Raw genomic sequence first — 26,213 nt, 5'->3', positions numbered from 1 at the left:
TTTCTTTTGTCTGTTACACAAACGCAAAAAAACAACCACGAAAAATGCATCGTCATCTCCTGATGAAGGAAAGCTGTTTTTGGTCATTTATCACCACTAAGTCTGTTATCTTTACTATTCGATACACTTTGTGTTTTTTCCTGCTGCAAACTGTTATCAAAACAAAGCTGATGATAATCTGTAAGATATTGTACATTTTAAAGTGTATTAAATGTTTTGAACTCATGTAAAAACATGCAGCATTAAACTATTTTGTGACTTTTTTTTGGACATTTTTGTAGTAAAACGTGTTTTATTTCACAGAAGTTTTAAAGAAGACGTAATTTTAGTTAGAGATTATGATTAGATTTATTTATTAATTTTAGACTAATTAATCCTGAAGAGATTTTATTAAATTAATTCACCTACTGCTGTGCTTTGTTACACTCAACACCCTGTGATGAAATAATTGTATCACTTACAGGAACTTGTTCTGCAAATATGTAAAAGATAATTTTTAAAATTATGACCCAACAAATTATGTGTGCGAAACATCTTCCATTTTTAACTCCTTGACATTAGCAGCTGTTAAAATCAGGAGTTTCTTAAAGTTTGTGCAAATGCAAAAAAATAAAAATAAAATTACATTAGGGATTGCAAAGAACCTTTAAAATAGTTCCGACTTTCTTTTTTAGCTTAAATATTTAAGTTTATTTGCAAAAAACAAAATTTACCAACATTGCACATTTTTAACAGCAACATTTCTGTCGAGTCATGAAAGCTGTTTCTTCCTATTCTTTTAACCGTAAACCTAGATTTTATGATCATTTTCTGTATAAAATCCTCTCACTAGGTCACTGGACTTGTTTTAAACATTGTTTTGCTGGTTCCAATGAAGAATAAACTATTGTTATCCAACAAACTATGTACCGTATTATTAACTAGCCTCCTATGGATGTAAAATTGAGATCCAGAACTTTTTGAATCAATTTGGTTTTGTCATTCTTTACCGGTCCCAATGGGATTAATCACTAATTATTAGTGTTGTGTTATTCAACCTTGGTGTTGTCATTTTTTTTTTTTTTTTAATTATTCTTTTCAAAATTAAAATACAATCTTAAACGACTGTATTCTATATTTTCACTTTCTTAAATATGAATCTAAAATTATTTATATATATATATAGTCTTTTTTTTTTAACTTTTTATCACTAATCCTGACTACTCTAACAGTATAAAAACTGTTAAATCCTAAACAACTGTATTCTATCTTTTCACTTTCTTTAATTTACAATTAAATATGATATAATTAATATATATTTATTATGTTTTTGTTTTAACTTTTTTTTATCACTAATCCTACTTTGCGTTTGTAAAACAGAACAAAAAACATGATCAAAACTAATTCTAGTTGGAAAAATAAAATCTGTAGCGATATTAAAATGTGGTCACGGTCCAAAAAAGTTTGGGAACCACTGCATTTGTGTATCATTCAGTCTTTAAACTGTAAATCCATAAAAAGCCAAATAAGACATTTGTGATTTTTATTTATTACAAAATATTATCTATGTTATGTATATTCAACATAAAAAAGGACTGTATTCATAAATATAACGGGTTCCCAGTTTTTGCTTGGATCACATAAAGAGGAGAAGCTGCTGAAAAACTCACAGCTGGTCTCGCTGCAGCTACAGTTTCTGCAGGAAGCGCAGCACCAGGTCTCTGATGGTGGTGCGCAGCGGCTCGTTGTTGTCGCACACGATGTGCGTCCCGTCCTCCTCCAGCTGGATCAACGTGTCCTCAGCCTGCAGGTGCAGGATGTGTCCGTCTGTGGTTTCTTCCACCTTCACCTCAGTGATGCCGTGCTGCACACATGCAGGTGATGCTCTGATTAATCCACGCTGAGCCAGTTGTATGGCAACATTTCATAAGTAGCGCTACCACTAATAATAAATATCTAGAATTAAATTCTAACATGTTGTAATTCCAAGTCCATATATCCACAATGTAATTCTGACTGAATGCAATTCCAGTTAGTGATATCTACAATTATATTCTCACTAGTGGAAATCTATATTGTAGATATCTGTAACTTCGTTACAACTAGTCCAAATGTCCCATTGACTTCCATTCAAATTTAATTTCAGATATCTACAATTCAATTTTGACACGTTACAATTCCAAGGCCACATTTCCATTAATATAATTTTAATTTTAATTGTAGATATCCACAATTCTATTTCCACTAGTAACAATGTAGATGTATTGATATCTACAATTGTTTTTACATTTCAGATATTATAAATTGAATTGTAGCATGTAATATATCGCATTAGTAGCAATTGTAATGTGTCAGCTTGGGATTGTAACTAAGTGAGAATGTCATTTCAGATATCTAAAATATAATTCTCAGTAACAATTTTATTTTAGATATCTACATTTTTTTAATAACTAGTCAGAATCAAAAAAGGGACTTCCCACGAGTTAATATAACATATCCAGAATGCAATTTATGATATCTGAAATGGGAAAATACATTTTCACTAGTTACAATGAGGAAATTTAATTGTAGATATCTATATTTGTTATTCTTACATGTGAAAAAGGAATTACTGATATCTGTAAATATGTTATAAATAGTCCAAATATAATTAGTACATGTGAAAATATATTTTCACTAGTTGGAATTACATTTCATCAGGTCAAAATGTTCATTTTGACCTGATGAAATAAATATATATATATATATATATCACCTTGTCAATATATTTATTTTTATAGCATAATTTGTATGAAAATACTAATAAAAAATAATAAAATACTTCTCTCTCTGCTTTCTCTACTTCTCACAACTGAGTGCGTCCTCACCCAGATCTTCCCCTAAACAAGCCAAACTACAGAACTCACTCACACATGCTGTCCCTTATAGGAGAAACAAGTGACACATATTGTGTAGTTTGTTAATAAATGTGCTTTTATGGCATTTTGCATCAGCAAATGTAACCTATAATTGTCTTTCTGGTAAGACTTTATAGAGGTAAAAATATTGATTTATACTGCATATCCACTATACTGTATATATATATATATGCAACCTTTACTCTACAAGGAACCATTTAACCTCATCTCACCTGGATTAAAGTCCCCCTGGAGCCAAAAAAATACCTTCTCAATGAAGACAATACTGTGTATTAAATTATACACAGTTAAAATTATGTAGAAAAATGTTCGATTTAATTTGACTTGATCATGTAAATGGCAACTTAAAAACAGTTTAAAATAAAATAAAATAAATTGACATCAAGAAATAAAACAGTATCTTGCATCTTCAGTTTACATGAAAACAATGTTTTATAAAGAAGTTTTTTTTTGTTAATATATATGAAAGGTTACAAAAAGTAACGAAATTTGATAACACATGATCATGTGATCAACACTTGCTAATTGCTCATTTCTTGCCACACATAAAGCATATTTAACCTGTACATTATGGTTAAATGAATCTGTTCCCACACAATTAAAATCTCTATTTTCATCCAGAATAGTGTTTTTGTTGGTTTATTTATCTTACCAGGGATTTAAAACTTCAGGTTAGTCACAGGTGCAGGAAAGTTGATGGTCTGTAGATGTTGCAGGAGGTGAAGCAGGAAAGTGCTGAGTCATTGCACAATGTGAATTATTTTTAGGTTAACAAATTGTTATATCTTGATTCTATTTGTAATTAATCATTAACAACCTCTGTAAAAAAAATTACTCTTTATTTTGATAGTTTTTTTTAAGCTATAGGGAGCCATTGCATAAGAGTCAAAGAGCCACAGGTTGCAGACCCCTGGTATATCGCATTTAGAGAAAAAATAATGAGGCATGAGTTTTTGTCCTACCTTTTGTAACGTGGCTAAAAAAGGCTCCAGGGGCACAGCTCCACTCAGCAGAGGCTTGGGGGCACCTCCCACGGGGGGCTCCTCCACCACACGTTTCCTCTTCTTGCTGGGGGGTGCAGGGGCTGCTTTGGGCACCGACTGCTGACACAGCAAAGAGTCGATAGCTGAGCGCACACAGACTGAAACAGTGTTCTGATTGGCTGCACTAAGCACTCACCTGCAGGGTGTGTTTGTTGTCTTTGGAGTGAAGGATGGCGGAGACGTTGGCTACTGAGACGCCAGGTTTGAGCTCCGAGGGAACCAGAGAGTTGGCCAGCTATGAACACAAGCGAAGATGTCAGTGTTTCCCATACATTCATTTATTTGTGGTGCTGTAGGTTGAGATGGAGCAAAAATAATGAAAGTTACACTGTCTAGTACCATTTATGTTTCTGTCACGTCAAAACCTGGCTCCAAAAAATCCAATCCAATAAATTTGATTTTGGTGCATCCCTAGTATCATAAAGACCTCTCAGCACAATTATGTGGGCAAACAAGTCCAGAAGTTTAAACAGCACAAACTCATATTATATTAACCTGTGTCTATATAAATTTAGCTGGAAACTCAACATGTGCATAAACATTAACTCATGATGTCTGTAGTGTTAGCCAACAGGCTAACCACTTACTGCGTGTCGAGCTTCTGCTGCCAGTTGGACAGTTAAAGGTGCAGTCTGCAACTCTTATAAGTGACTTTTTGTCATATTTACTAAAGCTGTCACTATCTAAGGACAGCTTTACATGAAACTAGTAGTTTGTGTGAAAAAAAACAGGCTCATCGAGTCCCGCCCCCTGCTGCTCCTGCAGCCTTTGGCAGATTGCCAGAATGCGCCGCAACCGAGCAGAAAGAACCAATCAGAGCCAGGATTGTGTTTGATGGACCGTCTGACAGCTGTTGCTCACAGGCCCTGCCCCTTTCCCGGGCTGGAGCACCGTCTTTTTTACTTTTTTTTTCCTCTTGTCTGCACATGCTGTCAAAGGTCAACACTACAAGAAGTGCAATCATTGTGAGACAGCAATGCATGTTTTGTTATTGCAATAAAATAAATTGATTTATGTTATTGCTTAATTGTGACCATCACCAGCCCTCCCTAAGGAAGGATAAAAAGGGAGAGCAGTGTTACACCGAGATGGAGGGGGAGGGGAAAGGGAGCAGGAAGGAGAGACTCAAGGTAGCAAATAGAAAGGGCGGGGAAGAATAGATTATTTTGCAGTGAGAGTGAGATGTGAAGTTGTAGAACATATTGTGCTTATTATGTTGTGTAATCAACCCAGTATGGTGACAAGTGTGAAGCTTAGCTATAATGGTGGTGGCTGTGGACAGGGAGAATGAGTGAGTGGTAGTACCTAAAGCAGGTATTTGGGATTAACGTGTCTAAAGTTAAGCCCAGTATGAGTGTTATCCCACATCCCAAGACATGCCAGTGCATCGTATACCAGTATATGTGCAAAAACCGCAACTGCAAACCCAGAAACTGCCCCGGGCCCGCAGATGCAGCAAGGCCAGCAGAAAGAGTGGGGGCCAAGGAGCCCCAGGCCACCCTCCATGGCCGAGCAGCCTCCCAGACGCCCCCGAGATCCCAGGCCGAGAAGCAGCCACCGCCCCCCACGCACACATCCGAGGAAGCCCCAAGCAGCCGAACTCACAGCACATCCAACCACCGACCCCAACCTCCAACCCCAAGGCCCCCCGCCAGCATCCCGTTAGCTAATTAGCTCCTCTGAGGGAGGGATTTTGGAAAGTTTGGAGGCAGGGCAAAAGAGCAGCAGGGGGGGGAGGGGAAGAGAGGGATCTGAGAGTCACGAACCGCACCTTTAAGTTATTAATTTATTTATTCAACCTTAGTATTATTATTCTATTTTTTTATTTTTTGTTTTATTTAGGTATATTTCATTTTACTTGTTATTTAAATGTATTTATTTTAATTAGAGTTTATTTCTAACTCCCCACCACCACAAATAAACTCTGGTCTTGTGGGAAACACTGGATGTGTTTGTAACGATCGCCCCGAGCCTTCAATCCTTCATCCCGTCACCATCTGTCAGTCTCACCTCAGGCAGGATGTAGACCCTCTCGTAACAGCGTCTGAACGGCAGGTTGAGCACGGAGCAGCGTCTATAGGGCATGGGGGGAGGCTGAAGCTCCAGCATCAGGTCAGAGCGGTGGGACTGGCTGGGAGGGGGCTGGGTGTACTGGTCTGGACAGACCACATGTAGGGGCTGAATCAGGGACACACACACAGGACAGACACACACTGATCAGAACCAAACTAATCCTCAATTCACAGGAAGCTGGACTTTTTACCAACTTCTCTCAAGTCAGAAACTGTAAACTTAAGCAGATCATTTGTAGATATTAAGAGTGTGAGAGTGTGTGCGTGCGTGTGTGTGTATCCAAACCATAGCTTGAACGAGATTTTAGATTTTAATCTGATAAAGTCTTAGAGTTTACTCACTTTGCTCCAAAATAACAAACTTATCATTATTGAAAATGCATGTCAGTCTAATGTGATCTCACTTCATTCAGTCTAAATTGTCTCTCTTTATAATTATTTTTTGGACAATATAGATTTTTAATTTCTCAAATTGTTTCAAGTTTGAAAAAAAATGTAAATTGCTTTTGTGAGTTTCCAATGAAGTCAACTGAGTAAATGTTTCATGAATTATACAGTATGTAGTGTATGTGATGATTGTGTTGTAATCTTATTTACCTTCATGAATGGAACAAGAAAAAAATCTAAATCATCTTTGAAAAGCCTCATCGATCTGTATGAAAATTTACATTTAAAAAAAAAAAGGAATAGGGACTTTAAAGACTAACTCAACCCCTAAACTACTAAACTACTTTTTTCTGCTGAAAACAAACGTATTTGGGTTTGAATTTGTGATTGATTGATTCTGGTCCAATTCTTGACAAAAAAATAAAAAGGTTGACTTATTCTAACACATCTGGATTATATTGACAGCTCAATAAGTGAATGAATGCCAATGATTCAGAATATGTGAAACTACAGATTTATATATTTATAGCTTCAACTTTCTTAAGCTTGTAAGATATTTAACTTACATTTTATTTTTATTTATTTATTCTTAATTTATTTGGGGGATTTTTCCGAGCAGGGACAAGAAAACAAAAAAAGAAAAGGAACATAAAGACTCTTTGTGAACAGGAAACTTTAACAGAGAAAAACAGTCAGAGATGTTCAAAAATAATAGATAAGGTCCATGTACACAATTATAATAATACAGTATGTCAATCAATCAATCAATCTTTTATTTGTATAGCGCCAAATCATAACCAATGGTATCTCAAGACACTTTACAGTAGAGCAGTCTTAAGGACGGACTCTTCATTTTATGGATACACACATATGCATATATACGTATATGCACATACATATGTATCCCACACCCAACATGAATTCATCATGGCGGCAAGGAAAACCTTCTGTTAAGCAGCAGGAACCTTGTGTGGATCCCATTCCTATGATGAACAGCCATCCACTTTATGCTGATGTCTGCTACAAGGAGTGGGAAGGAGGACTTATTTAATCCCACCCTTATTTCCTAATCAATTAAATAATTTGGGACATTTTCTTGCTGTTGTTCTACTGAATATTACATTTAAAGCCTTTGTTGTTGGTAGAACTCATACTTTCAGTCCTAGGCTCAGTTTCACCGTGTGAGGAGACGATAAAGTTTTCCTAACCTGGACTTCCTTGAGCAGTTTGGACACTTGATGGAAGTTTAGTCGCGTGTCGATGGGACAGTAAACACACTTCATAGCTAAGGGCTGGTAAGGAGCCAGGGCATCCAGGTAGGAGAAGTCTGGCTCTGGTGAGAGGAGGAAGAGGGGGAGGGGGGGTCAGATCAGAGGAAGGCACAGCGATGATGTGTGACGGCTGGATTTACCGGTGAAGATGATGGTGTTCAGGTTAGATTTTCCCCACAGCTCCATGAAGTGAACCACGTCCCCGAAGCGCAGGGAGGGGTGGCCCGTGAACACCACGCAGGGCTGTTTGAAGTCACTGCTGAAGTCTCCGTGGATGCTGGGGTAGTGCTTTAGCTTGTTGGTCTGGATCAGCTGAAACAGTCCAGGAGAAGAAGCAGGAGGGCTTATATAACGATGTATAATGGCTGAAACATCAGGAGGACATAAAGTAAACGTACACCTTACCTCTGCATGTGGAAACGGGGGCTCAGGGAGATACACTTTAGTTTGTTTGTTGTGACAAAGCCTGTAAAGACAGAAGGAGAAATAAGAGGAGGAGAATTAGAATCAAACAGAGATATAAAAATGATCATAGAAACACATACAGAAAATATGCCTTGTGCAGTTTAAAAAGCTTTAAAACGTGTAAAAAAAAAAAAAAAAAAACTGTTTAAAATTAGGTTTACAATTATATTTATTTACATGACGGGACGCAGACATTTCCCGTACAACCATTTCTTGCAGTTATAAAGGTTCAAATGCATAAAAAAAAAAACCAAATATTTGGAATGACCTGTTATAACCTGAAAATTTAAATAAAGAATAAGTCAAAATAAATAAATAAATATTTAAAAAAAAAAAAAACACACATATGTAGTTCCTCTTCTCCTATATATTCAATTATTGTTTTCACAATTTTCATTGCTTTACTTATCTGTAAGTAATTTCTAGTTCTGTATAAAGTTTCAAAGTAGTTCTATTTTTATTTGCATCATAATATTCATGCGCATTCTATGAAATATCATGCTGTGAAACACATTTTACCTTATTTATAATCATTGACTCAAATAAGAAGGGGAGAGCAAATATTTTAAATGATCGTAGTATGTAGGACTCCAAAAAACATACAAAATTAGAGGAAAAATACTCCTAAAGAACAACAAAAATACAGAAAACTGTATTTTTTTTTAAACACGCAAAAGTATACAGAATGACAGAATAAACACACAAAACAACTAAAATGTGCAAAATTACTCTAAAAATGCAAAACAACAAACAAATACACAAAATGACAACACAAATTGATGGAAAAACACAACAAAAGAAACAAAAGGTATTATGTAGGAGTTTTTTGTAACTACTGGGGGTTTATTCCCTGGTAAATAACAGCACAGACGTACAATTGTCCAATATTTGGCCTCAGGACGGCTTTGCTCACCATTCAGCGAAGATCTGAGAGAACTCGAGCGAACTGTTGGCTACAGGAGAGATGAAGTAGAAGGGCGTGGTTCCCAGATTGGCGCTGTCTATGAACTGGTACAGACACTCCAGCAGGTCGTAGATCACCCCCGACGAGTAACAGGGTACCAGCACGTTTCCTCCTGCTCGAATCGTCATGGCTGCAGACGCAAAAGAAGTGGAATTCATTTATGTTACATTTCACAAACTTTTGACTATCCCGCTGAGTTTGAATGATTAAGTTGGATTGCTGCCTACCCAGGTTGCTGCAGAATTCTCCCAGCATGCCGTCTGGGTTTGCAGTTGGCATCTGAGTGAGGCCTGTCAAAATGAGAACGTCACTGTTCTTCAGGGAGCTTTGATCCATGGGCTTAGAGGAGAGACATGAAAACACTCTGATTATCATATCACTTTAAAGGAATCCTCCACTGTTTTTACAAATGTGGCCTAAAACTTTTATAATGTCCTTATTAAAAGATCTATGCCAAACAAAACACACTATTTTGTACAATATTCATTTTATTCACTTTTAAAATTGGGGCTACTTTACAGTTTTACTTTGTTTTACACTCCAATGGAAAACAATGGGATGTTTACAGTCAGTGGTGCCATGTGACATCATCAATCACGTGATTTCAAGATGGAGGAACACAGGCTCTAAAACAGTAAAGTACTCCCATTTTTAAAAGTGAATAAAACAAATATGGTGCAAAATTAGGTGTTTTGTCAGGCATAGATCTTCTAATAAGTACAATTCAGGTTTTAGACCACATATGATATAAAAACATCAAAGAGAATGAAGGCTTTGTCCCTGGAACATGACGCCTTCCGACCTACCTGTGGGTGCGTGGTCAGGAGAGAAGAACCTGACACGTAGGAAACCTTCTCATGATGAGACTGAATGATCCAGTTGGAGCTGCCCAGAGAGTAACCGGAGCTCAGCGGAGAAATCTGCACAGCACCAAACAACTCCTGTGCACAAGGTTTAAGAAAACAACTTAATTAAAAATAGCTTTGAGATTTTCTTTTGTCCCAAGAACATCCATCATGCTTCTTTATGTTTAAAGTAGCAACAAAAACAGGGGGAAATAAAACATTTGAGGAAGAAGAAAAACTCGGGATCATACCACTTTCTGCGAATAACCCACGAGCTGCACTTTACTGAGGGCAGAGTTGACCTCCTGCATGCTGTAGCAACGTTTCCATGTCCAAACCTCCACAGCGTCCTTCAGAGGTCCTGGGAGCATCCTGGTTCAAACACAGGTCAGAGGAACGGGACAAGCAAAAAACATGCTGCTACAAAAATGTAAATGTGAAACCGGTAGCTTTTAACAAAACTTTAATGACACACACTGATTTGCTGCCTGACAGTAGAGCTAACATCCAATGATCCAGGTGTGATTTTTTTATTTTGTATTTAATTTAATTTTTAAATGTAGTAATGAATTGCTTTAGAAGTCAATAACAATTATTTTTCTAAAATGATTTTTTTCTCTAATCTTGTTTCTTTACCGTTGTATTTCTTTATTCTTCCAGCAGGTGGCAGACTGAGCTTTGGGAACTCTCTCCATGAATTTAACCAGCTCCTCCATCAGCAGTCTGTGCAAAGAAAAAAGGAAGAAAGATGCATTAAATACACTTGTTGTTTAAAACTCACCTCCCACTAACAATAGTATAGTATCACTGCTCGTAGTTGTAATTGAAAAAAAAACTCAATTTTGCTTGTAGCCAATGCGTATGACACAGATTAGAGCAGACAGCAGCAACCGGCAGCCCGTGGCCACATGCAGCAAGTTAGAGCACAAAAATGACAGAAATATATACAATAAAAATCTAAATACACAAAATGACTCCAAGAAACATACAAAATTACAGAAGAATACTAAAAAAATACAGAAAATGACTCCAAAAACACTCAAGACTACAAATAAATAACTGAAAAAACTACAAAACAACAAAACAAAAAATGACCCACAACACAGAACAAAAAAGTATATAGAATGAGAGAAAAAGAATAGAGTATATACAAAATTACTCCAAAAACACAAGAAACAGAGAAAACACAAAACAACAACAAGAAGACAACATTACAACAAATATGACAAAAAAACAACACAAACAAACAAAACAACAAAATTATACAAGACAGAAAATATAATTAAAAAAAACGCCAAAAAAATTAGAAAAAAAAAAAAACGACAAAAAATACACAAAATTACTTAAAAAACACACAAAAAACAGCAAGAACAGAAAACAATAAGAATGGACAAAATGACAACAAAATAAACAGAAAAACTACACAAAACAAGGAAAAATCCCACAACCTCTTGGTTCTTTATCATAATGTTCAGATTGGTCATTAATCTAAATGCTGACATGAATGTGTATAATGTCACCTTCATATTATTGTGATAAAAGTTGTTCATCTCTGGATTAGATGAATAGAAGGAAAGCTGCATCAGGTGTGCAGTTGCATACCTTCCTATCTGCAGGGTGGGCTCTGTGGCGTAAACAGTCCCAGTGAAGCCTGTGTGTTCAGTGATGTAGGGCAGTGCCATCATACAGTGATAGTTGGAGATCAGGATCACGTCAATAGTAGAGAGATCCAGAAGCTCTTTCTGTCAGATTAAACGAAAAAAAAAGCTTTTAGATATGTAAAGAAATATGATAAACTGTGAAGCCAAGGAACATAATTAAATCAAGGTGAAGGGTGTGTTTGGTACCTCAGGTAAACAGAACTCTGGTTGTGAATCCACAAAAAGCCGCCCTGCACACTCCTTCAGCTCCTGAAGAAAAACATCACATTCCACACAATCACAGCTGGAACTATACTTTAGCCACCCAGTATGAAACAGTAGACTGATTATATAATAAGGGAACTACAGAGGCAGAGGTTGTATAATCTATCTATTAAAGCAAGGAATCTGTGTGTCTGTGTGTGTGTTTGTGCCTCAAATATCTGTGGTTTTCAGGGACAGATGGAGCTCAGACTTGCTAGCTGCAGCTTGGCTCAAAACTGTGCAACGTGGGATTTGTTTGGACTGAAAAAGTCCATTTAATTAATAATTTCATTAAAACTTATCGTCATTTGCCGAGGCCTTTAGTCACGTGGCGCACTACAGTCAATCACTGCACACCGTAGTCACGTGTGTGCACTACAGCCATGCGTCATTTTGGCTGTTTCTAAAAAATTTTAGCAGCTTGCACATAGTCCCAGTGTGTGCATCCAGCCACCATCACCGCGGGCGGAGAGAGAGCGCCACACACAAATAAAAATATACTACATTAGGAAAATAAAACAAAAACTAAACAATATTTATACAAAAAGTACACAAAAAAACAACACAAATGCACAAAAATATACAAAATGACTCAGAAACACACAAAACTACAACAAAAACTTACAAAATAACTGTAAATATACAAAAAAAGGCTCCAAAAACAAACAAAATGACTCCAAAACACATTACAGAAAAATACATTAAACAACAAAAATATGAAAATGAGTAAAAAAACTAAATATTTATACTAATAAAATATGGAAAATGACAACAGAAATGCACAAAACTACACCAAGAAAGCTACAAAAATAGACAAAATTACTCCAGAATCACAATGAAATGGCAACAAAAAGAACATAAAAAGACAACAGAAAGACACAAAAAATACACATAAAGACTCCAATAAACATATTACAGAAAAATACACCAAACGACAAAAATATAAAAATGAGTAACAACAACAAAAACAAACACATTTATCATACATATGTCCCATAGAATTAACCCTGGGAAATTGCACACGCTAAATTACTTTGCACCACAAATAAACCCCTTTATAATGCTACAGAGTACAGAGTATGTACACCTCTTTGTACATCCAACCTTCAAACACACACTCATTTGGCCATAATTGACAACTCTACTTAACTTCCTCCCACTATATGAATACATATTTCAGACGGCCACTGTATTAGTATGTTAAATACACCACAAACAGGTTTGGATACCTTTTCTAGGTTTATTGTTCCATCCTTAGAGATCCATCCTGGGAGCTTAGAGAGCCTGGGACTGAAGAGGAAGAAACAAGAAATAAATATTTACATATTAACATATTAGTATTCATAAATGAGGCCAATATTTCCTAAAGTATCAATAGTTAAGGATATATATATATATTAGCGATAACTGTGTGAAATCTAAATATTAGCTGCCGTTGCATTTGTTCAAGACCGGAAACTTGTGAATACACAGCAGCACCGTCATAAAAATAGATTTGTATTTTCTAACCGTTTACATTAATTTCTGATTTGTGTAGTGATAAAAACACATACCAAAAAATCTCTATAAATACCTTTGGTTGTACTAGGTCAACACAACGAAAGAAGTAGTTTGACACAGGTTTCATCCAATGTTTAGATTTCTGTTCTGTAAATTTATCCTAAAAAAAATGATTATTGCATATTATAGAGGTTAACCCTAACCCTCCTTTCATTTGGAAAAATGTGTTATTATTTCTGTCTTAAAGTAATTACTTGGGCTGGTTTAGTTTTGATGTCAATCATTTAAATTTTTACCCAATTCATCTGAGGTGTTACAGCCGATTTTTGAATATTGCTGATTATTCATCTTTCATTTAACATCAGAAAGCTGCTGAAATATTTCACTGTAACACCTTACAGCACCTTCAAATTAGCAAGAATCATCTGGATTTCTTTTTATTCTTTCAACAATTTGAAAAATTTCAATAATCGATTATTGGAATTTGGAAACTTAATCGATTCATAATCATCAATAATAAAATAGCAATTAATAGGTTATTGTTTGGGGGTTTTTCCACGACCCCTACCTGCAAGCGCTAATATATATTATTGTTCTTTGTGCAACTAAACCTAACTTAACTAACTTAAAATTTTAGCATCAACATGACAACAATGTGCAGTTCTGAATACAGTTGCCGAAAAAAAAACTGGAAAACTTAAATTTGATTTTGAAGTTGACAGAGTTAAGAGCATAAACGTATTTCAAAACATTGTGTTGTCTAATTCTGCTCTTCTTGAACATTTGCTGCTGATGAGTTTAGAAGCAGATGTTTATAGATGTTCTTTGGGAAACCAGAGGATCACAGATGATGATGCACTATTAATGTATTATTCTGCAGTGTGTCTCACCTGTGAACTAGAGGCAGGGGAAGGTAGTTGAGCACAGATGTTGTGTCCAGAGCACAGTCCAGCATGATGGTGGTGGACTTAAACTTGAGAACATTGCAAGGCAGCGTGGGATGACCTGATAAACAGTACTGCAAGATGAAAAAGTTACAGAAACAAGAGAACATGTGTAGTCAATTGTAATAAAGGAAAATCAAGAGGACCAAAAAAAAAAAACACAATTGTAAACATTGGAGGTATCACTGGGCTGCTAGCTGCAAGGCTAACATATCCAATCATTTTAGGTGTGCTGAGCAGCTTTAGCACATTTTCAATACAATGTCAATTCTTTGTGACATTTAGCACTTACCAATTTCATTTTGGCGACGTAACAGAATGGAAAACAGCTAAAGGGAGCTAGTTTTGCTAGTGCTAACAGAGCATCGTTCAACACATTACCGGTGACTTTTGATCACTGTGTTCTCTACTGCCCCCTAAAGAGCTGGAGGATAACTGATGAGTTCAATAAATGAATAATAACGCACACAATGTGTGAAGAATGAGTCTTAAACACAAAATAAATAGATTTTTGAAAATTAGGAGAAAATATGTTTTGTTTTTACAGCTATTTATGAAGCGGTGTTTTAAAATGCAGTAGCAGAGGAATGTCAACAATTACACATTTCTCGTAAAATTCATACACAATAAAGTACCAACGTTTTTTGTCGATGACTGAGAAACTTGCATGGGTTTTTCAGTATTTTACTGCTGCAGCCTGAGCTGTCAAGTAACTGGTGTACTGGATTTATCGGTATCCTTGTTGAACGTTGACCTTTTTCCGGAATACCTTCACAGGACTCATAACTTTAAGGCAGTGTCTATCCGTACGTAGACGTATCCTACGTAGTGCTCATTGGCCAGTTTAGGTCACGTGAGCGCTCCTCATTGGCTAGTACTTGTGATTGCTATTAATACGTAGATTACTAAACTACGTTACGGACTAACGAAGGGGTTAGGATAGCCACTCCTTAACTTTAAACATAAGCATAACGTTTTGTGACTCTTATTTCCCCGTTAGATAGCAACTAAAAATACTAAAATCAGTTTTTTAATTTTTTTTATTACTATTATTTTTATAATGAAAACAGGATATGCCAAAGAACCTGGTATTAATTTTATGTTATCACAATTTTCCACAAGTATATTATATATCTGTGTACTGAAATTGATAAATACTCCAATTTGGGGCTGTATTTGAGTTCAACATTATTAAAGAATACGTAAATACGTGAAATTCATAAACGCGGAAGTCAGCCACCTGTCAGCGTGAAGACGAGTAGATCCATAGCACCTATGTAACCACTCCCCGGTGTCGACCGGTACAGTTGCGGTCTGGGGACAATTTAACAACTAGTTCTATAATGTTGCGGAGCTGATGTAGGACAAAGTCACCGACCGCACGTCAGTAATTCTGGTAGGTTTTGTGTCTGTGAAGCGGCTCGTGTAGGTGTTATAGCTCAGAAAGGCTCCGTGTCCGTTGGTGGTGGGTTTATAACCACTCAACCCGGGGGTCGATGCTCCTTCATGGAGGATTTGTACAGTTAGTTACCAAAAGAGTGTTCGAGTGGACCAAGACTGCTGGTAGGTGTGGAACAACATGTTTATTAGTTTGTTTCTGGTTTCCGCATTCGGTCCGTGGCCGGTGTGTCGGTATGTTTTGACATGATGTAGCTTAGTCATGTTTCCCCTTTCACTCATAAAGGTAACTAACACTTAACAGAAAACAAAAGATGTTTAAACTAACCAGTCTCTAAACAACGACAAAGGAAGGAGGTCTCAAAACTGCTAAAAAATGCTAAAAACTAAATATGTTCTCATTTAAATTTTAAAATCTGCTGCTTGTTTCCATAGTTTTATGTTGAGTAATGGTTTGTCTGACTTTGCCAATGCAGAGGATTTTGGACCCAGAACTTATTTTCACTGGGTTTACTTATACCTAATAAAGACAAATATGTAATAATAATAATAATGATTTAAAAACACTGTTCCAGACACTTTACAGGTAGGTTAAAAAATAACAGCAAAACAGCAATGAAAACATTGTAATATAAATCAGAAATAAGCAAGATCAGTAAAAAAAAGATAAGAAATTGACATGAATGGGTGGATGGTTTTGAGAAATGATGTGTTTTGAGAAGTGATTTGTCATTTGATATTGTACTTATTTATAAAAAATGATGCTTTTATATTTACAAATGCGAGTGCAGACAAAAAAATTGGCATCTTTTTCCCAAAACGGCTTTTTTTATGTACCTTATTGATTTATGAATAAAATATGCAATTTATTTTTTAATTCCTATGTCTGCATATATTGTCAGAGGTAGTAGTGCAGTTTTTTTCGCTACCGATATGCATGTTTTATTTCAGCAAAAATAGAATGTTTTATAATTTTCTGATTAGTTGTGGCCATCACCATTCCTGTCATACATTAATATTTCCCATTTTTTTGTCCTTTAAAATGACTGTTTTAGCTTAACCTTTTGTTAAAAAAAACTACTGCCATGCTTGTGTTCACATTTTTTCAGTAATGGATTAAAGAAAGTAAATATGAATAATTCCACCTTCTAGTGTGATTTACCAGCTTGACAAGTTTGGTTTTAACTGGAGGTTCTGCTGTAAATCGTTGCCTTACAGTTATAAAATTTTGCATTATTCGAGTATGAAACAGCATTGACTCTTGCTAGTATAACTGAGAATTTAACACTTTCCTGACTTTGGGTCTCAGCTTCTGATCATTAAAGTTTAAGTATTTAAGATCAGTGAGCATCAACTGGGAATTAGCAATTTGATTTTTTTTTGGAACTATTTATTTTCTTTTGTGAAGTTAGGATTAGCATAACATTTTATACTGTGTGTGCGACTCAGATCACAGGAGGCACACACTGGGTTCGTTCACCATGGGGAACTCCGGCAGTAATCTGGGGATCCCTCCACCCAAAGGTCCTGATACTGTGGGTTGCACAGACTTTATGATGGACCATACGGCACACGTAAGAAATGACTCATTATCCCTGCTTTTACACACACACGGGAAGAGCAGCTTTGTGGAGATATTGGCTAATTTTCATTCATTAAGTACAGAGCAAGTCTCAACCTGATAGAAATTCTTTTCAATAGAACCAGTAAAACTGTCCTACAATTAAATATGTTTTTGTGCATTGTTGTTATCGTGTTTTAACAAAAACGGGCAAACCCAAACTGCACTAACAAAGTTGCACTGAAATGCATATGATCTCACTCCACTAAAATGTTAAAGTTAGGCAGGTTTTATTATTTAAAAAAACACTAGTATACACATTTGAATTATTTACATATTATTTACAGTATGGAAACAATGTTAAAGTAATATGTTAAGGTTTCATTTATTCAGAGAATGTTTTTCAGGAAATTTACTTTGATCTCCTAACATGGTTCGACTGACAACTGTCAGTCTTCCTCAGAGGTGTCCGTTGGTCCAGACTGACAGAACTGTGAAGTTGGCCATGCCCAGAACGAACTTATAAGGACACATCAAATGCCTCTGAGGAAGGCTGACAGTTGGCAGTCGGAACATGTCAGGATATCGAAGTCAATTTCCTGAAAAAAATTCTTTGAATACAAGTTTAAGTTTAAAACATATTTATTGTTTTTGCTTAAACTTTTTCTTCTTCTTCTTCTTAATTGTAATAATGCTTTATGAGAAAAATAGGTTAGTACACGTTTGTATAAAATATAATGATCAAAACAAAGTAGATCTCTTACTGTCAAAGTTAAAAGTAAAATGACTAAATGTACAAACTAGAGCCAAACTATCCATTAATCCACTTTTGACATGCAAATGTTAAATTGGAAAGGCGAGAACTGCAGTTATTAAGTTAAAAAGTCGACTTTACAGCAAAAAAAAAAAAAATCTCTTCCAGATGTGAAATAGAAGCTGTCTGCATGCCAAGGATAGGAATAAATTTGTATCTTATCTTGTTTCATGATTCATTAAATCACGTGTCAAACTCAAGGCCCTGGGGCCAAACTTTAGATCATCCATCAGGAAAAAGTTAAAATAGCAGCGTAAACATTGATCATTTCATAAATTACCAAATATTTCATTTGTAGCCATCTTTGTCCCTCAAAATACAGAAATTTGATAATATGACAATATTTACAGGGGCCAAAACTCTTCTACATTACAAAAAATTGGTCACAAAATTAAGGATTTTTAAAGCGTTGATCTTGCAGGGACTGATACCCGTCATTTATTGCTTGGGATATTGTTGGCGCCTTTCAAACTGTATATTTCAGTTATTCATGGAAGTGAAATCTATGGCACATTAATGTTAAAATTAACCTTATTTCTAACTACGGTAATCTGCATCCCACTTGAGCTCAAACTGCACTGTATTTGGCCCCTGGGCAACCATTGCATTAGATGAATGATGGTTGATCTTATTCCTCACTCACGTTCTGATCTTCTGTTGGTCCACCAGGGAAGCTTCTTCCGTCTTTACTACCCCTGTCACCAGACGGAGAAGGCAGAGAAACCAGAATGGATTCCAAACAGGGAGTATTTCAACGGCCTGGCAGACTTCATGAAAATCAACAGAAGTCTGAGTGAACGCATTTTTAACTACCTTTTTGGTTAGTTTCACATCACCATGATTTCTCATGGGCTTGATATCAAACTGAGTAATTGTATCATAAAAATATATTACAATTTTACTTCATTTTTTGTGCAATGCCATTAATCTGACGATACGATACACGGTTTGCATGTCACGATACGATATATCCCGGTACTTAATACCATATACATCGCAATATCAATAAAATAAAAATTTCACCTTTAGAAGTACAAAATGGTATGAAATACAATTTATATTTAATTAAAGTACCAATATCAAAAACAAGTGGTATGTTGTTCAAACTGTGAAATTATGTTTTTCAAAAAAGTTTAACTTTTGCTTTTTTCTGATTCTGTTAAGTTCTTAAATTATTTTTTTTTTTAAAAAAGCAAAAACCTACATCTTTAAACGTGCCCAGTATGTTTTAAAAAAATGAAGTGTAATTAACGTGCATTTGAGGATTGAGGTAGTTCAACAAGGTCTGATGTGGTTCATCGACAACGGGCATTTATGTGCTTATGCATATGTTAGCGCAATTAAACAGTTTTTTCCTTAACATGATTAAAAAAAAAATCTGTTACGAAATTTTTTGGATCAAAACGATAATCGCGCGGTGAAATATTGTGATACATTGCCAAATCTATTTGTACTTACTCCCGTACTAAATATATATTCTTAAAAACAGTTGTTTCAATCTGAATTTATTTGATTAGATTTTCTTATGATTCTTCTTTTTTTTTGGTTTGTGTCCATACTGAGCCAAATTATATCACAATTAATTTTCTCCACTTCTTTTGGACTGTCAGGCTTAAAAGGGTTTGAAAAATAAATGTTTTCCTTTTGTTTCCTCTCAGGCTCCTTTAAGATCCCAGCGTATTTGGATGCTCCATTTAAATCAACTGGAAAATGTCCCCTTGTCATTTTTTCCCATGGCCTCGGAGCGTTCCGGTAAACAAACCACTCAGCAGTGATTATTAATACACTACATTAACACACTATGTATCTGTTTAAAGTCTATGGATTTACTGGTGTGATTGCTGTTTTCCAGGACTTTGTACTCGGCCATTTGTGCAGAGTTGGCCTCACAGGGCTTCATCGTCGCGTCGGTGGAACACAGGTGATGATTTAATGTGTTAGTGGTCACAGAACCTACCAAATCTAATTGCACGTGGACAAGCACACAGAATGGCTAAAAATCCAAAGCTGAGCTCACGGGATGTTCTGAGGAAAGTCTAGCTGGACGTGAGCCAGGTTAATAATACCATAGAGCTGTTTGTTGGTGTGTGAAGTAGGAGTGGAAATAGTGTGTGTACACAATGGCACACACCAGGTCATCACATTTTTTTGTCAGTCAAGTGACAAGGGAAACATATGGAGGAAGGACATAAAGGCCTCAAACACACAGATTTCAGCAGACAGTTGTAGGGTTAAACTTATTTCACCACAAAGAATACAAAGATATGTTAACGGTTCACATCATCTCTGACACCAACTTAAAATGACCTATTCCGTAAAACAAAGTAATTCATTAATAGGTGAAACCAACTTGTTTTGTGAGAAATTCAATTTGTTGATTTTAGCTCAATTTTATACTCTACATTTAATACAATATCTTTAATCTTGAATGAACAGGAAGGAACATTGACAAATAAATTGTTATTTTAAAGCCCTCAAATTACTCTGACACATACAGTATGATTTCAAAGTATTCAACAAGAAACTGAGTTGAAAAATATGGTCCAGTTCTGGGTCATTGAGGCACAATTATCACCAAAAAAAAAAAGAAGCAAATGTTCGACAGAGAAAAGGACAAAAAAATAAATAAAATCCGTTCACTGAAAACCTTCATTCATTCATTTCAGACCAACGTGATTAAAAACACTCAAAGTAAAGACAGAAGTCAGAGATATTTAAATTGTATTCATAAGACTAACATGGAACAGCTAATCTGTGGATTTGTTGGGTTTTTTCCTTTATATCACAAATTTTATATTTTGAAAGCACTGAGATGACTTTTGTTGTAATTGGCGCTATATAAATAAAGTTGAATTAAATGGAGAGAAAAAGTGTGAAAAAGGGTTCAAAGCGTCAATATTAGAACAATTTGTAGGAACAATTAGTTTAAACTGGCAAATAATGGGCATGACAAATCCTTAATGTGGTTAACTGGCAAAAATTAGCATGAAAATATGGTGAAAAGTGGTTACAAGTGACAATAATGGGTCAATGTGTGCAACGTTAAGGTGGGAAAAGTTGTGGAATGGGTTTATAGGTGCTGAAAATGTCTTGAAAGTGGAAAAATGTGCAGAAAAGGCATTGAAATTTGATGGAAAAGTGGCAGAAATGGGAGTAATGAAGCAAAAATGTATAAAAAGGAGCTAAAATATGGCAACAAGTAGTGATGAAAATAGGTTACAATATGGCAAGTTTGATGTAGTTGCAGAAAAAGGGTAAAAATGAGCGAAAATGGGCTCAAATTGTTAAAAAAAAAAATTCTTAGTTTCTTGAATTCATCTGGCGACCCCCTCCCAGTGTTTGAGAAACCCTGCTTTAGAGGTTCAATACTGTGACTCAGATTAGTTTATTTAATCGTTTGCTGATTGAAGGCAGAGAAAACAGGTCACATGACCCATCAGTATAAAAATCCTTTTAAAATTTGAGATAAAGTGAGATGTTAAACTTTCCTGCCTTACTCAGTGCTGATGTTCTTCATTCCCACAGGGATGAGTCGGCCTCGGCTACGTTTTATTTTCATCAGAAGTCTGATTCATCAGCAGCAGCAGCTCCAGAGAGCGTCCTGATGTCATCAGGCTCAGCTCGGGACAACCTGGAGGTGCAGTGGATGTACTACAGATCACTGCAGCGTGGCGAGGCCGAGTTCCCCTTAAGAAACAAACAGGTGATCAGAGTTTAACTCACAGATGCAAATCACAAGCATGGTAGCACTGACCTGATTCTCACTCTCCACCTTCAGGTGAAACAAAGAGCAGACGAGTGCATTCTGGCTCTGGACAAACTCATCGAGATCAACTCAGGGATTGCAGTGAACAATGTGCTGCAGACACAGTTTGACTGGACATCATTGGAGGTAATAATCTGTTTTAAAGTGATTGAGCAGTAAGATAGCATGGCGTTAGCCCTCAACAGAACAAAAACTGAATTAGATAGTGGTTCCCCTATACCGCTTCATAGGGAATACCACCAATATATATATATATATATATAGCAGCACAAGGTTGCCGAGCAGTGGAAAGTTACTCTGCTCAACATTGTTTGAGAGGCCTTTGTTTTTCAGTTGCAATAAGAAGGCTAGCATATGTAGCACAACTTATGTGAAGTGTGTGGATGCAGACATATAGATACCACAACAGCATCTCCCCGATGTCCGTAAATCATGCTTAATCACTCAAAAATGAGAAACAGAGACATGATGTTGCTTATTTAGCAGCTTAGTCACTATGATTAGCATGTTTTCAGACTCCTCCAGGACCTTTTTTCACTCACACAAAGCAACTAGTGTTGTTGAAGACTGCCCCCATCTCATGGCATTCGCTGGCAGATCAGTCCTTGTTTAAAGTCTGAGATTTTTTAATGGACTTTGGTGTGGATATTAACGTGTTTCTACAATATTCACTCCTTGGGATAGTAAAATTGGTTATTCTGAGCCAATTTAATGCAGTAATCATTTTCTAAGTCAGTGGTTTTTCTGTTGCACCTTTTTGAAGAATTAATATTTCTGCCCCTCCCCCATCTCTACAGAATTTCAAGAAAATGGGTAAACTATAATTTGCAATCATACTTTTGATCTTTTGGTGCAAAGAAAAAAACCTTTTTCTATTTTTCATGCTCAATAATCAGCAAGGCCATTCTCACACTCCCCCAGTTTGAGAACCACTGCTTTAAATTATTTGAAGATGTGGTTAACACTCAGTCATACTTGGAAAAAACCATGAAACCAGTATAATTAAAAAATGTTAGACATTTTTGGTCCTGGCACAAATTGAAATACATGAACAGACAAAGAAAACCTAAATTAATTTATACATCTGTGGGTCTTCTTACCTTAGAAAGGGAGATTAGAGTCATGTCAAGCAATCCCTGGCTTGAACAAGTCTTAACTGGCATGTTTTAATGGTGAAGAAACCAGAAATCCACGCAGGCATAGGGAGAACATGCAAACTTCACTCTGAAAAATTGGATTTTGGAATCTAACCCGGGCCTTTTTGCTGTGAGATAAAAATGCCAACTACTGAAGCAATGCAAAGGTATAAAAAATGTGGATTAAAACAATCATTTAAAATGTAAAACATACTAGGAGACTAATGAATGGAAACTAAGTACAACTGATTGGTGGAGTAAACCCAGAGTTTTTTTCAGCATAATTGAAATTGTGACTTCTAGGGGACCTACAGACTGTAAAAACTATTGTGACTGTCGCTCATTTTGTGCCTCTGTCTTCCCCTGCTCACAGAACTCCATAGATCTGTGTAGAATAGCGGTGATGGGACACTCCTTTGGAGGAGCCACTGTGATCGAAGCTCTGGCCAAAGAGGTTAAATTCAAGTAAGGCTTTCTGCTTTCTTTAAATTAGTTTATTTAAAATACTTTTAATCAAGACAAATCTCACTAGTTTTCCTAATTTAAATTCTTTCACCTCACTTTGTCGTGCACCAAACTGAGGCATTGAGATTCTTTGGATAAAGTTCCTTCACATTGCTTTAGAGTAAGCAATCCTCCTAACAAACAGACTTCCTTCCCCAGGTGTGGAGTCGCACTGGACTCCTGGATGTTTCCTTTGGTGGACGAGATGTTTCCTCAGGTGAAGCAGCCCATCTTCTTCATCAACTCAGAAAAGTTCCAGTGGGCCGCAAACATCAGCCGCATGAAGAAGCTTGACTCAACCGAGATCCAGAGGAAAATGATCACCATCAGGTACTGCCAGGTTGTTCACAGTCTACTGGGGTGACCATATTTTGACTTTAAAAAAAAAAAAAAAAAAAAGGACACTTCGGCCAACCTTGTTACGCTCAAAAAGTACTCGACGTTTTCTTGAATCTACGGCAAAATACAATATAGTATCCAGAAATATAACTTTTCGCCAAGACAAATCAGAAATTAGAATCTTCCTGACTTCCGTCATGTGAGAGCATAGTTACCATGACATGTTACTGACTGTAAGGAGCAACTCCTTAGCTTTCAGAAACTGCTAGAATTTCTCAGATAGAACAAATATTAGCTGAGTTACAGTCTTTCAAAACAACATGCTCCCGAAATGCGTTCAAGGTCCCTTGGAAACCTGGTTTTTAAAAATCCGGCCCGGACAAGACGTGAAATGAAGACGTGTAAGGGTAAAACCGAACATATTGTCACCCTATAGCATGCGTGTCAAACTCAAGGCCCTGGAGCCAAATCCGGCCCTTCAAAGCATCCGATTCAGCCCACAGGAGAAAGTGAAGCTGACAGAGAAAACATGAATTATTGTGTAAAGTACCAAATAATTCAGTTGTAAATTGTTGTTGAAAGAACTAAACATTTTTCCAAAATCCTACAATTTTTCGACAATCTCCCCAAATTAAATAAAATTTGGTAAAAATATATAAAAGGACATTTAAGAATCTGTCACTTATTGCTTTGATATTATTGATGCCTTCCATACTTTGTCTAATTTATAACTGGGAAAGTGCAAATTTGGGCACATTAATGTTGAAATTGTTCATTTTCCCGCCTAAAACCTGCGGCCCACTTGTTATCGAACTAATCTGTTTTTGGCCCTTGAACTAAAATATGTTCGACACCCCTGCCCTTCAGTCTACCAATACTCATCAAATGAGTTCAAACGTGTGCTTTCTTTCAGGGGAACGGTCCATCAGAGCTTCCCAGACTTCACCTTCCTCACAGGGCACTGTATTGGCAAGTTGATGAAACTGAAGGGAGAAATCAATCCAGAGCTGGCCATAGATCTGTGTAACAAAGCCACGCTGGCCTTTCTGCAGCGGCATCTGGGTGAGAACAATGTCCATCTGTCCCAACGACCGATTCAAGAGCAGCAATTTCAGGTCTCTGTCTTTGATTGTGTAGGTCTGGAGAAGAACTTCAACCAGTGGGATCATCTGATTGATGGAGAAGATGAAAACCTCATTCCAGGAACTAACATTAACGTGCCTAGAGCCTCCATCTAAAGAACCAGCGTGCCTCACGTCCCAAGAATGTAAAGCTAGACCTTCTCAGCCCATTCCTGTCCACGTTGGTCGAGGCTACATTCTAGCTTCTCTCTACCTCATTATCAGCAGACACCAGTTGTTCCTATTGGAGGAAGCACTCATTGTGAGGCTCTTACCTTCATGTGGCCTGATTGTGATGAGCAGTATTTTCTCAATACCTTCTTTGGGTACAATCTAATCCCTGTAATCTGTTTCTTCTTTGATTGTATTCAAAGCCAGCAGTGAAATGTCATTTTAGACATTTGCAGTATGTCTCTTTAAATTTGCGACTTTCTAGTGAAAACAAGCTACACTATGATTGCTGTTAAGTGATGAAGGTTTTTACCATAAATAATAAAGATAAAGCTTTGATGTGGTTTGAAAGAAAATGGAATCAAAGGTAATTTAAACACTACAAAGCTGCATTTACACTTTGAAGTGAGCCGGTTAATACTTTCTACAATGAATGTTTAAATTATACATGCACACCTTTGTACTTGATGAAGGTTGAATAAATTTGGTTTGTATAATGGTTTTTCCCACCACATTAATTAAAAAGTTTATTTTTTGAAAACATCAGAAATGGTTTGCTCAATTTCTTTCTTTTTTGCCATGTCATTTGCATCAGAGTAACATTCCAAAGACATTTAATCATGGGCTAGGGAAACCACAGGTAGAAGTCATACTTTGGGCTCTTAACTGAAACAACACTGTCCTCAAACGCGCTCCCACCCATGAAAACGCCAACCTCCACTCGCACATGAAAAAAAAAAAAATGGCGGTCTCTTCCGTCAGACCTCTAACATCTCACTTCTTTGCTTCCAGAAACAGAAAGTCAACCAGTCCCCAAAGCCTTTTTTTTAATCCTGGAATTTAAATCTTAACTTCTGAATTTTAAAATGAAAAACAAGTAACCCCTTTTTTTGTTTTTTAACATCCCTTTCTAAACGGAATATCCAATCGACCCTAGATCCCAAGCTACTAGAATGGGTTTGTTTTCTAGAGTTTTTTATTCCACAAAGTCTAAAAACAAATGCATACATATAAATGTAACCATAACCAAAATGAAACCTTTACAAATCTTCTCATTATTTTACATATTTTTTTATATGCCATCTCTGTCCTGATAATTTCGATTTTAAGG

General features: G+C 36.3%; 2 protein-coding genes across 5 annotated transcripts; one reads left to right on the top strand and one right to left on the bottom strand.

Annotated features, from left to right (window-relative positions):
* Positions 1 to 1,508: 1,508 nt before the first annotated feature.
* ints9 (integrator complex subunit 9) lies at positions 1,509 to 14,689 on the bottom strand. Of its 3 annotated transcripts, none has more exons than XM_028439672.1 (17): positions 14,585 to 14,689; positions 14,239 to 14,353; positions 13,078 to 13,138; positions 11,792 to 11,854; positions 11,547 to 11,686; positions 10,581 to 10,667; positions 10,196 to 10,316; positions 9,906 to 10,040; positions 9,327 to 9,438; positions 9,049 to 9,229; positions 8,076 to 8,136; positions 7,811 to 7,982; positions 7,608 to 7,732; positions 5,951 to 6,118; positions 4,077 to 4,175; positions 3,860 to 4,000; positions 1,509 to 1,843 (listed from the first exon to the last, which is right to left on the bottom strand). In XM_028439672.1, exons 2-17 carry the CDS (start codon positions 14,301 to 14,303, stop codon positions 1,667 to 1,669), a joined length of 1,908 nt encoding a protein of 635 aa, XP_028295473.1. In that variant the 5' UTR covers positions 14,304 to 14,353; positions 14,585 to 14,689; the 3' UTR covers positions 1,509 to 1,666. The 3 variants fall into 3 exon arrangements, with proteins under 3 accessions (XP_028295473.1, XP_028295471.1, XP_028295472.1); XM_028439670.1 differs by having other exon boundaries at positions 14,239 to 14,366; positions 14,585 to 14,686; XM_028439671.1 differs by having other exon boundaries at positions 3,860 to 3,997; positions 14,239 to 14,366; positions 14,585 to 14,686.
* An 851-nt stretch (positions 14,690 to 15,540) lies between these two features.
* Positions 15,541 to 25,648, top strand: pla2g7 (phospholipase A2, group VII (platelet-activating factor acetylhydrolase, plasma)). 2 transcript variants are annotated; one of them, XM_028440370.1, is made up of 11 exons: positions 15,541 to 15,688; positions 17,140 to 17,264; positions 18,735 to 18,885; positions 19,724 to 19,817; positions 19,918 to 19,986; positions 21,591 to 21,768; positions 21,844 to 21,957; positions 23,341 to 23,432; positions 23,631 to 23,801; positions 24,724 to 24,872; positions 24,948 to 25,648. In XM_028440370.1, exons 2-11 carry the CDS (start codon positions 17,172 to 17,174, stop codon positions 25,046 to 25,048), a joined length of 1,212 nt encoding a protein of 403 aa, XP_028296171.1. In that variant the 5' UTR covers positions 15,541 to 15,688; positions 17,140 to 17,171; the 3' UTR covers positions 25,049 to 25,648. The 2 variants fall into 2 exon arrangements, with proteins under 2 accessions (XP_028296171.1, XP_028296170.1); XM_028440369.1 differs by lacking the exon at positions 15,541 to 15,688 and adding an exon at positions 15,695 to 15,855.
* Positions 25,649 to 26,213: the final 565 nt, after the last annotated feature.

Source organism: Gouania willdenowi, chromosome 24, assembly GCF_900634775.1.
Source record: "Gouania willdenowi chromosome 24, fGouWil2.1, whole genome shotgun sequence".
NCBI lineage: Eukaryota > Metazoa > Chordata > Actinopteri > Blenniiformes > Gobiesocidae > Gouania > Gouania willdenowi.
The sequence above is the reverse complement of the archived record's forward strand: the minus strand, read 5'-3'. Positions and strand labels throughout refer to the sequence as shown.

What these genes read in the sequence shown, in the direction of transcription:
- pla2g7 (XM_028440369.1), top strand. Translation starts at nt 15,789, where the DNA reads ATGCTCCTTCATGGAGGATTTGTACAGTTAGTTACCAAAAGAGTGTTC. An exon ending in CGAGTGGACCAAGACTGCTG is followed by an intron (nt 15,856 to 17,139) that starts GTAGGTGTGGAA and finishes TGTGCGACTCAG; the next exon opens with ATCACAGGAGGCACACACTG. An exon ending in TGATGGACCATACGGCACAC is followed by an intron (nt 17,265 to 18,734) that starts GTAAGAAATGAC and finishes TTGGTCCACCAG; the next exon opens with GGAAGCTTCTTCCGTCTTTA.
- ints9 (XM_028439670.1), bottom strand. An exon ending in CCCACCCTGCAGATAGGAAG is followed by an intron (nt 10,668 to 11,546) that starts GTATGCAACTGC and finishes TTCTTTGCACAG; the next exon opens with ACTGCTGATGGAGGAGCTGG. An exon ending in ACAACAAACACACCCTGCAG is followed by an intron (nt 4,001 to 4,076) that starts GTGAGTGCTTAG and finishes TTGCTGTGTCAG; the next exon opens with CAGTCGGTGCCCAAAGCAGC.